The 16,950-nt window shown below is 42.3% G+C and overlaps 1 protein-coding gene across 2 annotated transcripts in view; it reads right to left on the reverse strand.

Moving 5' to 3' along the window:
- SLC39A10 (solute carrier family 39 member 10) overlaps positions 1-16,950 on the reverse strand; it is a 47,348-nt gene that overhangs the window by 9,021 nt on the left and 21,377 nt on the right. For both annotated transcript variants that reach the window (XM_073647874.1, XM_073647875.1), the window contains exons 2-9: positions 15,075-16,102; positions 12,943-13,123; positions 11,440-11,609; positions 10,247-10,447; positions 9,509-9,632; positions 1,278-1,619; positions 417-497; positions 91-281 (exon numbers count right to left, since the gene is read on the reverse strand). In XM_073647874.1, the coding sequence (XP_073503975.1) occupies positions 91-281; positions 417-497; positions 1,278-1,619; positions 9,509-9,632; positions 10,247-10,447; positions 11,440-11,609; positions 12,943-13,123; positions 15,075-16,091 (2,307 nt within the window). In that variant the 5' untranslated portion in view covers positions 16,092-16,102. The remainder of the gene's footprint in view (positions 1-90; positions 282-416; positions 498-1,277; positions 1,620-9,508; positions 9,633-10,246; positions 10,448-11,439; positions 11,610-12,942; positions 13,124-15,074; positions 16,103-16,950) is intronic.

Genomic DNA, 16,950 nt, shown 5'->3' on the forward strand with positions numbered 1-16,950 from the left:
AGTGTGCATCACATGCCTTAGGAACTGGAACAAAGTTTGTACAAGTTCACTCCCAAACATATACACTTAAATGTCATTATTGTCCCTTACCATATCAACAAGTGCCACATATAGAAACATGCCAGCTGTGATGGCAAAAATCCACGAAGTAATATTATCTGCATACTGTCCGACTGCTGTGCCTATCAACATGCCTACATAGGCCATCATTGCAGACAGGAGATTGTACACAATTGCTTGATTGACAGTCATCCCGGCTTTCAGAAGCACAGCAAAGTCCCCTGTAAAAGATCAGAAGTACATTATAGGTCACTTAACTTCAATAATAATTGATGAGGACATGAAGGGCAAATATTTTATCATTTCATTCCCTATAAAAAGACAAAAGATGTCGCATGTAACAAGAGTCAATTTACCCAATTCATGGGGAAGCTCATGGCAGAAAACTGCTACCGATGTGCTAAGGCCACCTGTCACGCCAGTACTGAAGGCTGCACCTAAAAACAAGAATATTGCAAATGATGAAGGCAAAAAGAACTAAATGAAGATGCAAAGTCCTATTGCATAAATCTGAAAGTAATTTCCCTGCGAGTAGAACCCCTTATTACTATTTGGAAACCTCCTCTTTTAGATTCACACCATAAACAAGTCAGCTGCTAATTTGAAGCCACACATTTCAGTATCCACTGAGGTTCTGAGCTGCAGCTATGTTCATTATACTTATAATGGGACTCTCCGGCTACGGGCACACGATCAGGAAGAGCAGCGTTTTGGCCACAGCGTATTTTCACTGGGTCCAAAATGCTGCGTTCTAAATCACAGTTAAATCTGCATGTGTGCCGTGAACTATGGGGATTTACAACATCTAATGAATAGCTACGGGTGACACTACGCAGCGGAGACGCTAATAATTGACATGCTGCGGCTCGTAAACCCACGCTGCCGTTGAGTTTACGCAGCGTCAAATAGAAACACAGCGGGAATGGGATTTCTACAAATCCCATCCGCTGTGCTTGCAATGTAGGACGCAGTGTTTTGGACGCAGTGCAGGTAAGCTGCGTCCAAACCGCTGCTATTCCTGATCATGGGCACATAGCCTTACAATAGAAAGGCTTCAGTAAAATGTACTACACAGGTATGCGCTTCATTTTGTGTGGTATTAACACATAGGTTACTTCACTTTACCAACATTACATTATGCACTAATGAATAGTTCTTCCCCAACACTCTTGAAATATATTTTAAATGCCTAATGCAAAGAAAATAAAACCTCTTACCTATGGCCAGTCCATCACTAAAATTATGCATTCCATCTCCCATTATTACCATCCAAGCTATACTGGCAATCCCAGTATCCTTCATGTCTTTTCCCGAGTGGCAATGGCCGTGTGAATGGTGGGAGTGTTTACTGTGACTGTGTTTCTTTGGCTTCTCTGCTTTTGCATGATTATTATCGAACTGTCCATCATCCACACTATGATCATCATCACAAGAGCCATCCTTCATATGAGGCATGGCGTCCTCAACTGGAACAAAGACCTTCACAGGCGATTGCTGGAGACTATCCACGTACGTCATTTCGGTTTCATTGAGTTGATGGGATTCAGATGCAGCCGGGTCTTCAGTGACAGAAAGAAATGAAATCAGGTTTAATCAGTTCATGACTGGGTCACCCACCACCCCCTCCTTCATTCCTGATCAGGCATATTGTTAGGTTTAATCATACGTGTTATTTTCAATAGCTCTAAAAAAAACAAAACACAAAAAAAAACTGGATTTGATATGAAAATAATTTTAGGGTTTTTTCACAATATATGGGGCTTATTTTGTATGCCATTTTTATTTTTTTTATTTGCTGATATCGGGTGAAAATAACGAAAAACAAAAACTAAAAACACGTTTGTTCACTTTTTTTTATTCTTACAAAGGGCAGCTAAAATCATTCTAAAATTGTGTTCACCTTTATGTATTGAATTTTAATATATTGGACATTATTTGTACTGGTTTATTTGTTCAAGTTTTGTTTTTCTCATTTTACACACTGCCCCCTCCTTAGATGTGTAACACGGTGACGTTTTAGATTAAGTGCACACTGAGCGTTTTTTTTTGCACGCAGAAATGCACCAAAAACGCTAGGTAATCCGTCTGGAGATCAGCTGAAAGCTCCAGGACCTCAGTTTACAGCACCGGTGCTATGTGGGAATATTCTCAGGAATGTTCCCACGCAGTACTGATTGCAGTATGAGGTCACCAGAGCTGATCAGCTGATGAACTCACCTGACCTCAGCCCGCAGCAGAGCAATGTACACTGACAGGAGTGATTTTACACTCCTGTCAGTGTACAGTGCTGTCTTCTATAGCAGTCACATCAGTGATTGATGTGGCTGCTGTAGAAGTGACCCGGATCGCCGAGGGACAATCTGATAGTGGACAGGTGAGGGATAGTGTTTTTTTATTTATTTTTTTCAGGAGACGAGGGTGTCTGGGATTGAGAGAATAAACAAATTATTAAAAATGTGTGTCATTTTATTTCAATAAAATACTTTATTCGGGCTTATAGACGCCTCTCCATTACTAACCTGGGCTTGTTGTCTGCCAATACAAGGTTGACATGAACCCCAACCCCATTACCCCACTCGCCACCGCTACATGGCAGTGGGAAGAGAAGAGGCTCTTTATTATTTATCATTATAGTTATGCACTTTGCGATTTATCCATTTACCTTTTGGATATTGTGCTTTTGTCTTTGTTTTTTTATGGCAGTGGGAAGAGAAGAGGCTAAGCGCCAGCTTTGGCGCATCTTATGGATGGGTCATTTCTGGGACTGCTGAGGGGTGATATTAGCTGCGGAGGGGGGCAGGATTCATGGTATCTGTCCATATGACCACAATAAGCTGCACACTCCAAAGAGGTGGCCCTTAAGGAAGAGTGGACAGAGAAAAGCATTTACTTTCAAAATGAGCCTTACAATTTTTGTGTATTTGCCAAAAGACATGTGGGAGATTCCACAAATGTATGGAGTAAGGTGCTGTGGTCAGATGAGACCAAAATTGAACTTTTTGGTCACCAAAAGGTAAACTCCATGTCTGGCGCCAAGTCAACACAGCTCATCTCCCTAACACCACCATCCCCACAGTGAAACATGGTGGTGGCAGCATCATATTGTGGGGATGTTTTTCGGGAGCAGTGACAGGGAAAATGGTCAGAGTAAAAGTATGTGCAGATGGTCATGAGCTGCCCAACACTGCAGAATAGCCGCGCGGCTTCCGCTCATTATGCCAATGAGTGGCGCCATTTTTTCTCCCTCACATGCAAACTTTCCTCATAGATATTAGTCTATGAGGAAAGACCACATGTAGACCCGAAAGAAAAATTGACATGCTGCGGGTCTGAAAGACCCTCCGCATGTCAGTTTCTGTGGGTGAGCGGCAAGTGCCCAGAGGCGCATAGTGGACACGGGATTTCTAAAAATCCCATCCACTATGCTGTAGCAACTGGCCGCAGCAGGTTTGACGCTGCATAAAACGCAGCGCCAAACCCGCAGCGGCTCCTGTCTGCACATACCTTAAGGGGGAAGATGGATGGTGCAAAATACAGGGATATTCTTGAGCTAAATCTGTTTGTCAGTGATTTGAGACTGGGAAGGAGGTTCACCCAACAAGACTATAACCCAAAGCATACTTCTAAAGCACTCAAGTGGTTTAAGGGGAAACATGTAAATGTTTTGAAGAGGCCTAGTCAAAGCCCAGTCCTTAAACCAAGTGAGAATCTGTGGTCAGACTTTAAGAAGCTGGACCAGTTTTGCTTTGAGGAATGGACAAAAATCCCAGTGGCAAGTAAAGCCGACATCAGCGGTCGCGTGACCTGTCACATGACTAAATGACGTCATGGAAGGTCCTTTTAGACCATCGCGAGCCGTACAAGAGACCGGATGCATCGCTGAGGAGACTGGGGGCCATCGGAAGGCAAGTATAATCTTCATTTTTTATTTTAAATTCTTTTTTTTACAGGTACCATGGTACCTGGGTCTGGAGGAGAGTCTCCTCTTCTCCAGACCCGGGTACCATCCACACATTGAATCGCTTAATATCCGCATGTGCACATGTAGTTATGCGGATATTAAGCGATTCAATGCAAGTCAATGGCAGCAATTATGCTGCGTGTCCGCAAAATTAATGGCCATGCTGCGGATTTTTCCGCAATGATAATCCGCAGCGGAAATTTCCGCAGCATGAGCACAGCACATGCAGATCATCATTGGGGACCATGGGGCAGGTATTACCAAGCGTTTTCGCTGGGAAATTCCGCGGCAAAAACGCATTGCGGGCACGCAGCCTTAGGCTATGTTCACACGTGTTGGGTTTTCTTGTGCAACAAATCTGCAGCAAAACTGATCTCTGGCAGGAAATCAGTTGCATCAAAAACGATTTATATCGGTTTTTATGTTTGGCAGCTGTCACACACTAAAAAATGTTTTGTTTATTTTTTGCAAAGACTAGTTTTTGCGTCGCGATATTTTGAGAGCTATAATTTTTCCATATTTTGGCCGACAGTCATGTGACGGCTTGTTTTTTTGTGGGACAAGTTGACGTTTTTATTGGTATCATTTTCGGGCACGAGACAGTTTTTGATCGCTTTCTATTCAGATTTTTGGGAGGCAGAATAAACAAAAACCAACAATTCAGGAATTGTTTTTTGTTATGCCGTTCTGCGTGTGGTAAAATTGACAAGACAGCGTTATTCTTTAGGTGAGTACGTTTACGGCGATACCACATATATCCTTTGGCGCTTTTACACAAACTATTTTATAGAAAAAAATAATTTTTTTGCATCACTTTATTCTGAGAGCTATAACTTATTTTTTTGGCTGATCGAGCTGTATGGCGGCTTGTTTTTTGCGGGACAAAATGACGTTTTTAGCTGTACCATTTTTATTTACATTTGTCTTTTATTCCACTTTTTGTTCGGCAGTATGAGGATAAAAAAAAATGAAGCAAAAAACTGATTTTATATTTTTTTTACCGTGTTCACTAAAGGTGTTAATTAGTGGGACAGTTTTATAGGTCAGGTTGCTCCGGACGCAGCGATACCAAATATGTGTACTTTTATTGTGTGCTTTTTTTCCCCCACTTACTCCCAGACAATTACTGGCCTCAGTAGTGATGCCTATGTTTACAGCACATATGTAATACACAGGATTTCTGCAGTAAAGTAACCATACTGGCAGTGGAAAATAGAGCAGTAGTACTAGAGCAAAAAAGGGATTGCTCAGGTGAGCGCATATTATATGGGAGAATTAAAAGTAACTTTTTTTAAAAATAAAATCTTAGATAATCATGCCTTTTTAACCCGACATAGGACAAAGTAGTAGGTCCTATGATGGGTGTGGGTGTGTGGAGTGGACACAGAAATTAAGTCTGCTCCCTACCTAGCGTGTGCCAGCTGTGTCATACAGCCGGCATTTACCTTTAATAAGAGTGACCAGTGCTAGCTTTAAAAGCCGCTTTATAACCAATTACAAGCTGCTGCCAATCTTTGACATTTCCACTGCGTGTAAGCCCGTTGCACTCTCCCCACCTAACGAGGAGATTGCAATCTTTCCATCTACACCCTGCAATGACCTATGAAGCCCAGCCTGTGACTGGTCTTCAAATCAGGGGGTCATTTTTGCCAGTAACTACAATACATAGGCATTGCAGTAATGGTACAATCAGAAGATTGCAAGTAGAAATCCTTTAGGACTAAAATCATTAGTTAATAGAAAAAAAAGAAGCTCAAACATGTTTTTTTAAAGAAATATATAAAAAAAAAAAACAACGAAACATTTGGTATCACTGCATCTGTAAAAGTCTGAACTATGAAAATATACTAATCTGTCAGCTCTCGTCTGCCGAAAGATAAAAACACTATCACAAGTGCTGTATGTATCCCAAGATGTCATCAATAAGACAACTCAAAAAAAACAAGCTCACAGCACCATCGGAGAAATAAAAAGGGTTGGAGTTTCAGAAAGTGGAGAGAAAACTATTTTAATAAACAGCAAAAATTTTAACCACAAAAATATAAACATTTTCTAATGCAATAATGAAGAAAACACCAAAGCAAATAAGCAATGGCGGAATCCCATTATTTTTTTACCCAACTTATAATGGGTTTTAAAAAAATATGAAATAATTATATTGTAAGATGTCATTCAAATCTACAACTTGTCCTACAATAAGCAAGTCCTCACACGTCTGTCAATGGAAAAACAAACCATGGCTCTGGGAAACGCAGGAAAAAAATAAAAGCACAAAAAGGAAAAAGGGCCACAGCGGGAAAGATTATACATCAACATTTACTAAGGGTTGTAGGATCCAGAGATGGGGCAAAACTCATTCACTCAATGTGCAACTTGTATGTGGAGTCAATCTGTAAAGAAGATCCACAAACCGAACAAACATCAACATGTAACATCACGAAGCATTATAAGCATTGTATCATCGCGGTGCTTTATGTGTATATATTACTGAGATAACCGTGTCCTTGTGATCAAAAGCTGTGTGCCGACATCCTGAAGTACAAGTGAAAGCTTCATCTTTTCATAACATCTCATGACACTCGCCTGATCGTGTGGAACTACACTGCTCAAAAAAATAAAGGGAACACTTAAACAACAGAATATAACTCCAAGTAAATCAAGCTCCTGTGAAATCAAACTGTCCACTTAGGAAGCAACACTGATTGACAAACAATTTCACATGCTGTTGTGCAAATGGAATAGACAATAGATGGAGATTATTGCCAATTATCAAGACACACTCAATAAAGGAGTGGTTCTGCAGGTGGGGACCACAGACCACATCTCAGTACCAAAGCTTTCTGGCTGATGTTTTGGTCACTTTTGAATGTTGGTTGTGCTTTCACACTCGTGGTAGCATGAGATGGACTCTACAACCCACAGAAGTTGCTCAGGTAGTGCAGCTCATCCAGGGTGGCACATCAATGCGAGCTGTGGCAAGGTGGTTTGCTGGGTCTGTCCGCGTAGTGTCCAGAGGCGCTACCAGGAGACAGGTCAGTACACCAGGAGACGTGGAGGGGGCCGTAGGAGGGCAACAACCCAGCAGCAGGACCGCTACCTCCGCCTTTGTGCAAGGAGGAACAGGAGGAGCACTGCCAGAGCCCTGCAAAATGACCTCCAGCAGGCCACAAATGTGCATGTGTCTGCACAAACAGTTAGAAACCAACTCCATGAGAGTGGTATGAGGGCCCGCCATCCACAGATGGGGGTTGTGCAGGACGCTTGGCATTTGCCACAGAACACCAGGATTGGCAAAGTCGCCACTGGCGCCCTGTGCTCTTCACAGATGAAAGCAGGTTCACACTGAGCACATGTGACAGACGTGACAGAGTCTGGAGACGCCGTGGAGAGCGATCTGCTGCCTGCAACATCCTTCAGTATGACCGGTTTGGCAGTGGGTCAGTAATGGTGTGTGGTGGCATTTCTTTGGAGGGCCGCACAGCCCTCCATGTGCTCGCCAGAGGTAGTCTGACTGCCATTAGGTACCGAGATGAGATCCTCAGACCCCTTGTGAGACCATATGCTGGTGCGGTTGGCCCTGGGTTCTTCCTAATGCAGGACAATGCCAGACCTCATGTGGCTGGAGTGTGTCAGCAGTTCCTGCAAGATGAAGGCATTGAAGCTATGGCCAGGCCCGCCCGTTCCCCAGACCTGAATCTGATTGAGCACATCTGGGACATCATGTCTCGCTCCATCCACTAACGTCACGTTGCATTACAGACTGTCCAGGAGTTGGTGGAGGCTTTAGTCCAGGTCTGGGAGGAGATCCCACAGGAGACCATCTGCAACCTCATCAGGAGCATGCCCAGGAATCGTAGGGAGGTCATACAGGCACGTGGAGGCCACACACAATTCTGAGCCTCATTTTGACTTGTTTTAAGGACATTACATCAAAGTTGGATCAGCGTGTAGTGTGTTTTTCCACTTTAATTTTGGGGGTGACTCCAAATCCAGGCCTCCATTGGTTAATAAATTTAATTTCCATTGATGATTTTTGTGTGATTTTGTTGTCAGCACATTCAACTTTGTACAGAACAAAGTATTCAATGAGAATATTTCATTCATTCAGATCTAGGATGTGTTATTTCAGTGTTCCCTTTATTTTTTTTGAGCAGTGTACATAGCTATAGAAGCATTTTAGACTCAATCATTTTTGCTCTCTAACAAAGCAAAAAGCAAAAAAAAAAAAAAAAAAAAAAACACTACAGCAATCATACCATATTTTTCTGTCTACAAAACATAAAAAAAAAAAGTTATCAAGAGAAAGAACTTACAAAAAAGTAAAAAAGACACCCACACTCCAAAGACATAGGGAATGTAGAGATTGTGAGCTCCAAAGGGGACAGTGCCCATAAAGCGCTGTGGAATTAATGGCGCGATATTAGCAAGTAAATAAAATACTTGACATTTGTTTACATGTACGATGGGCTATGGAAAAGGGCATTTCAAAATATATATAAAATACTACATATACTTTTTAAAGTATCCCCTCCCAGCCTGGGACTTTTTCCATTTATTCCTTCCACCACTTCCAAGAGCCAGAACATTTTTATTTTTCCAGACAGCTTGTTTTTTTGCTGAACAAATTGCATTTTGAATGGCACAATTTAATTTACTGTATGTACTGAAAAAAAAATTCTTTGAGGTGTAAAAAACAAACCAAAAAGGCATTTCTGCCCTTACTGTGTCCTTAATCTTTAATGTTCTACATACAAGTGTTTCCTGGCAATTGCTTGGTGGCATGTGTTCGCACGCAGTTTTCAAACTCTTAAAAAAGTAGTCAAAAACTATTTCCAATACTGATACAATTGAAACTAAACAAATGTTTGTCCCATGAGGAATTTTTTTCTTTTGCATTGGTAGTCTAACATTGTCAGCATAGAGTTGTATATATTGGAGTCATTTTCTAGCCGTTCCATCAAAATCTAGGTTTTCCCTCATCTGCATCATGCCATACTAAATCCCATTTAAGTTTTATGAATGTTTTCTCCAAAAATGTGATACTATGATCCCAGTCACAACTCAAACTGCAGTCATGGGTCAGGACAGGTTGCAGTTGGAAGAAACAAAGCTCAAAATTGTCTCAATGACAGAAGAGCAATATCGCAAACAAACATATCAGTGAGTTGCCAGAGCAGGGCTGTGACATGAGAAGACAAATCTCTTAAAGTGTGTGCAAGGAAGACCGAGGCTGGCGAAAAAAAAAATCCTGTGTAGTCAGCAAGGTGGCGATTTATCTCATGTGACAGCCTTGCTCCATCGCTAACTGAGGTACGCGGCTTGAAGATACAGCTCCTCTGACAGTTGAGACAAGTCTTGGGAGCAGTATTTCTTCAGACTGCAGCCTGTCCTGGCACGTGGCTGGGACAGACTGCCGTTTGAATTAAGTGACGCAGGTCTCATTCTTGGAGAACACCTTTGACTCAGAAATCCAAAATAAATGATTACCTGCCAGAGGTTTTAGTTGTAACCACTCTGCATCTGATCGGCGATTTAGTTTGTGATCAGATAACTTCCTTCCCACAACAGATTCATCCACTTTCTGCTTCCGTTTCGACCTACTTGGCCTTTCCTTAAAATAAAACAGCACAATGAAGAGTGAATATGGGTCAGGATTTAAAGTTGTCAATCACGTGGCTCAACAGCTGTGCTGATGTAGAAGCACAAGCCAATAAGCCCAGTGATTGTTGACAGGCTGTAGTGGTGATGTCACATTAACAGTGCTGCAGCCAAAGACTGGAGGCAGCAATGAAAAGCTGGCACAAGCAAGTAAAGCTTTAGTTATTTTCATTAAGAGGGAAGACTATGAAGTAAAACAAAAAAAAAATAAATAAAATCATTCATGAAAAACTCATTTAAAAAGGGAATCTGTCAGCAGGTTTCTGCTATATAATCAGAGAGCACCCTTGATTTAGGTGCCGAGACCCTGATGCCAGCATTCTGAACACTGCTAGATTGACAGCAGAGAAAACAGTGATTGTATCAAAATGGCAGCATGCAGACCAGGAGGTGACATCACTAGAATCAGGGTCTTGGCCTCTATATCATGCTGCTTTTAAACTACATAGCAAAAACCTGCTGACATATTCCATTTAAAAACAACCCTGGATAGGGGTTTAAAAAAAAAAAAACATGATTTCTGGAAAATCATCATACAAATACCAATATGGAAGAATTGGTACCTACCTTTCTCTCCTTATAATGTTTGAACATCCGCAGGCAATGTTCCACTATAAAGAGCAGATAGATTCCCCCAAGGGCAACGAGACCTTTCATAACAGCATCATATTTCTCCAAAAACTCACTGCCTGAGGCTAGACCCATATCTTTGCCATGGTCATGACCGTGCCCGGATCCTTCTGATGCATGGTCGTGTCCCCCCTGTGACTGCAAATCAGAAAGAAAAGAGGAGTGTTACACCTGTTTATGTGAGGTGAGACAGCCCCCATATGTAAGGAGTACCATTTCCGACAGCAGGGGAGTCCTAGAGCTGGAAACAGGCTGTCCATACAAGCTGAGGAACTACTGACCCTCTAGTAATGGTGGAGAGATGTACACTCACAAAAGCAAACAATTGGCTCTTAGCTTTTGGATGATCACGCTTCTTCAGTTACTCAAACTTGACATAATGGTGTTTAGGGAATCAAAAAGGCATGACCCACTTTCTGAATGATTTGAGGACAAACCATGCTTTTACTACTAAATGGTGCTGGGTAACAGGGATTACCTCGCCTCCCCCAGCACCAAAATATAAATAAAAAAAAAGTCATATGTTCTCCAAAATAGTACTAATAAAGACATCAGCTCAACCCACAAAAACCAAAGTACTCATACAGCAGCAACAAAAGGAGAAAAAAAAAAAAGTTACATGACCAAGAAAAATAAAATATAAAATCTGGCTCGTCTCCATTCAAAGTTCTAATTAAAAATAAATCCAAAAACAATATAAATTTGGCATCACTAATCATGCTGAACTGAAATTACATCAAGTCATTTTTACTGCATAACTAATGCAAACTATATCAGCGTTACTACCATTGTAAATACTGTAACAATGGTGCTGTAATAAAATCCAAAAAACAATCGCAGCTTTTTTCCTCCATTTCTCCCCATTTAGATTTTTTTTTTGCCCAATTTTAAAAATAGTAAAATAAATGGTCTCATCCAAAACTACAATTTGCCCTGTAACAAACCAGCTCTAGCACAACTTTATTGCTGGAAAAATATAAGTGAAAAAATAATGACTCATCCAAGATGGATGAAAATCAAATGGGCAAAAATAAAAAATTGCGAATGCGTTAATAATTACATTGCATCTGCATTTCATACATAATGAACGAGAATTTCAACAACTAGCTGTAATTAAATGAAGTGTTTACGTGGGGTAAGAGATGAAGAAGCGCATCGCCACTCAGGGTTCCCACAGCCAGCGCAACAAGGAAGTTGAGTAGAAACTTGAAGCAGCCTTGGTCAATGATTGGAATCAAAATAACTCCCAGCAGGGACAACAGACTGATGACGGTGATGGAGATGAGGCCATAGATCCAGGCTACAAATGGGAAAGAATTGACAGTTAGGAAAACATTACAGCAACAGAAGATAATAGCATAAAAAAAGTTCTAAGTGTATAATCAGTACAATGATAGCAGCCGACCTCTGGAAAGCTTGCGGGCAGCTACATCAATATGACTGGGAAGGAGCGTCCCGCCACAGATCACACTGCACCAGTGAGCTTTGTCTACAAGTGACTTGCTGTCAAGGCCGTGCTTGACTCAGCGCAGAGCCGTGATACCCGGTGCCAGTAGTCCAGCACGTGGCCACTGATCGGCTGCAGCATTCACATGTTGTCTGCTTGTAGACAGAGCGTCTATGCGGAATCTGCAGGGAAAAGAAGCGCGAGTAGTGGTCCTTTCTGTTCTACAGCCTTAGCCATTGCTTAGATTTAGAAAGCAGAAGCTGTGCAAAAAGGTGGAAAAGAAAATGCTTATCTACAGAGAATACAGACAAGCCACATTTGTTCTGCAGATTAGTTTTCCACCAACTCCCTTTTAAAAGGGTGTACTCATCTGTGAGAAGTGCCTAATTACATATGCCAACAGTAAAGTAGGGCAATGGATTTCACACCACTTCTACTTCTAGAATTGGCAAACACTTTATTTTCGCTCTCTTTCTATTATCTAAACACATTTTGTAGCCGGGTTTGAACATAGTAAATGCAGAGTACAATTTCTGTCTGAAAAACAAATAGAATAAAACGGAAGTTCCACTACTAAACACAAATTAGGAAATTATTATGTGTACCTGAATGCCAAAAGATAGGACACTTATATTCTAGACTGTATCTAAGCAGTGTCTGACAAGGGCCCACAAGTGACAGTGACTCTGGGAGCCCACTTTCAGATACAGGCAAATATTACATTACCCTCATTCACAAACTCACCTAGGCTTCTATATAATAAATGGACAAAACCTAAGATAGAAACAAAATGAACATATACCCGCTGTAAATAAAAAGCAGCAGTGCATATACACATTGGGTACTTAGTAAACACTTTTTGATCAAAAAGTATAAGTCATCTTAACCTCTAGTATTAAAACCTTATGTGTCAAAAGGTAAGGACCATCCCAATTGGGTACACCTTGGCGCTGCTGGGATGGCTTTTACGCTTTGTTTTTGTTTTTTTTTAAATCAAAAATAGTGGTTACCAAGTGCCCAGTGTTATTTATATGCACTATTGCTTTTTACTTACAGTTGGGTATACGTTCACTTTGGGCTCTTAGGGTTTTTTATTTATTTAAAAGCCTCAGTACAATCTGTGTGCATATAGCCATAGGATTCAAGTGCAAACTTTATGTACCTTTGCAAACCAAGGATCACTTACCGGATAATGGTTCTTTAGTTCCTTCAGAAGTCGTTACTTCCATTTCAGTAAAATGCTTGATACAAAACCGACTATCAATCTGATACAACAGTGCAGGACATAGGTACGCAAACTGGTCAGGGGAAATGGGAGAGTAGATATTCAACCCGTAATAGTTGAGAAGCTGAGTAACATTTAAACACTAAAGAAAAAACAAAAAACAAAATAAATAACCAATACAATGAGTTTTAACATGCCCTGATATAGATAATCTACTGTAAGGCCAATTCATACCTTTACTATCTGTATTGTTTGTCAAAAATAGAAAAAGCAGGAGCAGCGCCAGGGCGGGGCGGGAAGCAGAGCCACCCGCCGCAGGAGCAGCGGCAGGGCGTAGCGGGAAGCAGAGCCACCCGCCGCAGGAGCAGCGGCAGGGCGCAGCGGGAAGCAGAGCCGCCCGCCACAGGAGCAGCACCAGGGCGTGGCGGGAAGCAGAGCCGCCCGACACAGGAGCAGCACCAGGGCGTGGCGGGAAGCGGAGCCGCCCGCCACAGGAGAAGCACCAGAGCGTGGCGGGAAGCAGAGCCGCCCGCCGCAGAAGCAGCACCAGGGCGCGGCGGGAAGCAGAGCCGCCCGACACAGGAGCAGCACCAGGGCGTGGCGGGAAGCGGAGCCGCCCGCCACAGGAGAAGCACCAGAGCGTGGCGGGAAGCAGAGCCGCCCGCCGCAGAAGCAGCACCAGGGCGCGGCGGGAAGCAGAGCCGCCCGACACAGGAGCAGCACCAGGGCGTGGCGGGAAGCGGAGCCGCCCGCCGCAGAAGTAGCACCAGGGCGCGGCGGGAAGCAGAGCAGCCCGCCACAGGAGCAGCACCAGGAAGCAGAGCTGCACGCCGCAGAAGCAGCGCCAGGGCGCGGCAGGAAGAGCCGCCCGCAGCAGGAGCAGCGCCAGGAAGCAGAGCCGCCCACCGCAGGAGCAGCGCCAGGGAGCGGCGGGAAGCAAAGTCTCCCTGGCAAAGACCAAACCATCCAGATAAAAAGTATGCCAAAAAAAAATAGTGGCTTATTAGCCCATAGCGGCTGTGGTAATTATTCGGTTCTGGAGGTATGGACCTTTCTCAAGCAGGGATAGGATACAAATTTCATATATTTAAAGGTAAAGTGATTAGGAAGGGGATTATACAATGTTATAAAAAATACATAATAAAGGTGAATATACAATATACAGATATATCAGATATATGACCATGTGCACATACATTAAAATACCTGTAAGTGAAAAGTGCAATAGTGCTTAATTATGCAGGTAAATACCAAGTGGAAAAAAAAAATTACAATAATTAAATATAGCTCTGTATTGTTTGTCAGCTATATTCTTTTGGGGTAAGAAGTAAGAATTAAAGTAAAAGGAAAAACAGACTATATAAAAATAGCAACAATCAGATATTTCCAACTATGATATTTGGCTTTTCCGTTGACATCACAAGTGTACCTCTGCATCAAAAAAAAAAAACAATTAGTGGCCATTAATGGGCTGCAGAGCTCACAACTGCTCACGGACATCAGTCTCATCCGTGGGAGATGTGAATGTTGCAGCACACCTGGCGCTTGTGGTACATTTTGCCACGAGACCCGGCATCACTGGAACGGCAGCGGTGGGGAAGAAGAGTATATTTTTTAGATGTGGGAAGATAGCATTTAAAAAAAGGTTTCCAAATAGTGGACAACCCCTTAAACTGCTACAGTCTTCCAGTAACGTCATAAATTTAGACAAGTATATTTTTTAAAGGACAGACTTTCGAATCCTCACAATGTGCGCATGTAGTCAGGATTGTACGGTGTCGGTGGTGAGAGTGGTGGTCATGTGACCATAAGTATATGCTTTGCATACTTCTGGCCACATTCTGACTAGATGTACTCAGACTCGCTGATGACAAGTGGAATGAGCGAGCACTCGCATATCTAGTCACAGTGTGGACTGAAGCATACAAATCACATACTCGCAGTAACGGGACTGCATGCTTTCACCGCCGGCACCGGAGAACCCTGTTGCTCATGCATCGCATGCAATCTGACTGAACAATCCCTTTAATACAAATATATAGAAATAAAAATAAATAAATAAATAAATAAACACACAAACATACTCCACTGACCTCATCATGTTCATGCACTTCATTGTCATGTTCACCGTGACTTTTCGGAAAGCCTGCATGGCTTTTTACACTAGGCTGGTCATTGGGCGCTTCTCTCTTGCGGGTGTTTCGTTGGAGGTATTCAGGGCCCTGCTTGTGTTCCTCGGATTCCAGATTATCATCGTCCACATTCCCAGGAACAAGCGAAACAGCAAAGTTACGGTCCGGTTTGTAACCACGCTTGCTTTCATCTTGAGCTTGATCAAAATGAAGCTGTGAGCCTACTACAGGCTCTTCGCGGGGTTTTGTTCCATTTGGTCTCTTTTTATGCTTATGAGGTTTCTTTTCTACTTGTTCCTGGGTTGTATTTGTACCAGTCCATGGTTCATTTGTTTGCCCTTCAAGTGACACATGGCTGACAGCAGCACTGTGATTGTGGTGGCTATTGTTATGGGAATGGTATGTGCCATTATGAACATGATGCAAGTGATTTTTGTGGGTAGTTTTACGCTCCATGTGCACAGATGCCTTTTTCTCGTTACACTTGTTAACCTCTTTTGTGGAAACAGTTTTTGATTCATTTTTATCCTTTGCGTGGGGATGGGATTCTATGTGATCAGGTACATGTAAATGCTTTCCTTCTTGAACATCTAAAACATCCAGATGTGAAACCGCATCATGGCCAATGTCCTCATGACCTATTTCAACTACTTTCACCTCACCAAGTCCCAAGCTGGATAAAAGTCTTTCCAGCCCATAATAGGACAATCTTCCATTTTCCCCATATCGATGGAATAGCTTTTCGATAAAATGCTTTTGCTCAAGCTCGGCTTCAGGCAGTAAAGGCTGGCTTGTGGACAGCTCTGCCGCGGCATTCTGGAGGTATGGCTCTTCTGAGATCTGGTAATCGTTGTGATTGTGAGCATGGCTTTCCTCCGAGGTGTGCTCATGTACATAGCCATGGCAATGGTTGCAGTGATTAAAAATAAAAGTAAATAAACAAATAAAGCAAAATTTTGTGTGCACGTGTACCTTCATTTCTATTCCACCTGGCCAAGAAAAAAAAAACACAAAGAGGGATATAAGAATGTTAGTACATAATAATGCCATCTAGCTCAAGTCATGCCTCAAACCTCTAAATTATCAAACAGAGGTATAGAGGTAGAAGCAGCTAAGGCTCTGGTCACTCTAGATCTTGTGATTACCAAAGCAATGAGTCATAAAACAGATGTCGGCTTTCCAAAGGAAACAGATTTAGATTCATGTCAACTAAGTCTAAATGCCTATATACACAGACTAATGTCAGACGACAATCTGATGTGTGTGGGTACCGACCAACTGATCAGAGAAGATGTTGATCGAGCATGTCCGATTTGGATGTTCTCCCAGAGATAAGCAGCCAGCACAAATGTCTGTCAGCGGCTTTCTCATGAAGAACATACGAGTGCTTGGCAGAGCTTGTATAGAAGAGCCGTCGGAAACGCCTTTTGGCAAACGATCGGCTGAATCATCTATGAGTAGGGCTGGATTAATATACACAATTCTACATAAAGATTTTCTGTCAATTCATCAGAGAAGGTACAAGTATTCGATACAATGAGGATCCCTGTTCACGCTTTTGGATTTCCATGATTTCAGACACAACTGGGGCAGCGGATGCCTGGAGCTTTCTGTGCTTGTACCGCTCTGCCTTCCATTACAGGAAATTGGGCTAATAATCATATTACATAGTGCACCAGCCACACTCAACATGAAATTCAACTAGAGTTGCTATAGGAGGTCAATTTTAATTTCAAGTGCAACTAGGCACTCTGAAATTACTCCAAAATCTTGTATAAAAAAAAAAAAAAGTTTGTTGCCCAAAGGCGAAAACAAAAAGATAAAACTGGCATTTTGG

This window comes from Phyllobates terribilis, unplaced genomic scaffold (genome assembly GCF_046119375.1).
Source record: "Phyllobates terribilis strain yellow unplaced genomic scaffold, ASM4611937v1 Scaffold_9__5_contigs__length_417890890, whole genome shotgun sequence".
In the NCBI taxonomy this organism is placed as follows: domain Eukaryota; kingdom Metazoa; phylum Chordata; class Amphibia; order Anura; family Dendrobatidae; genus Phyllobates; species Phyllobates terribilis.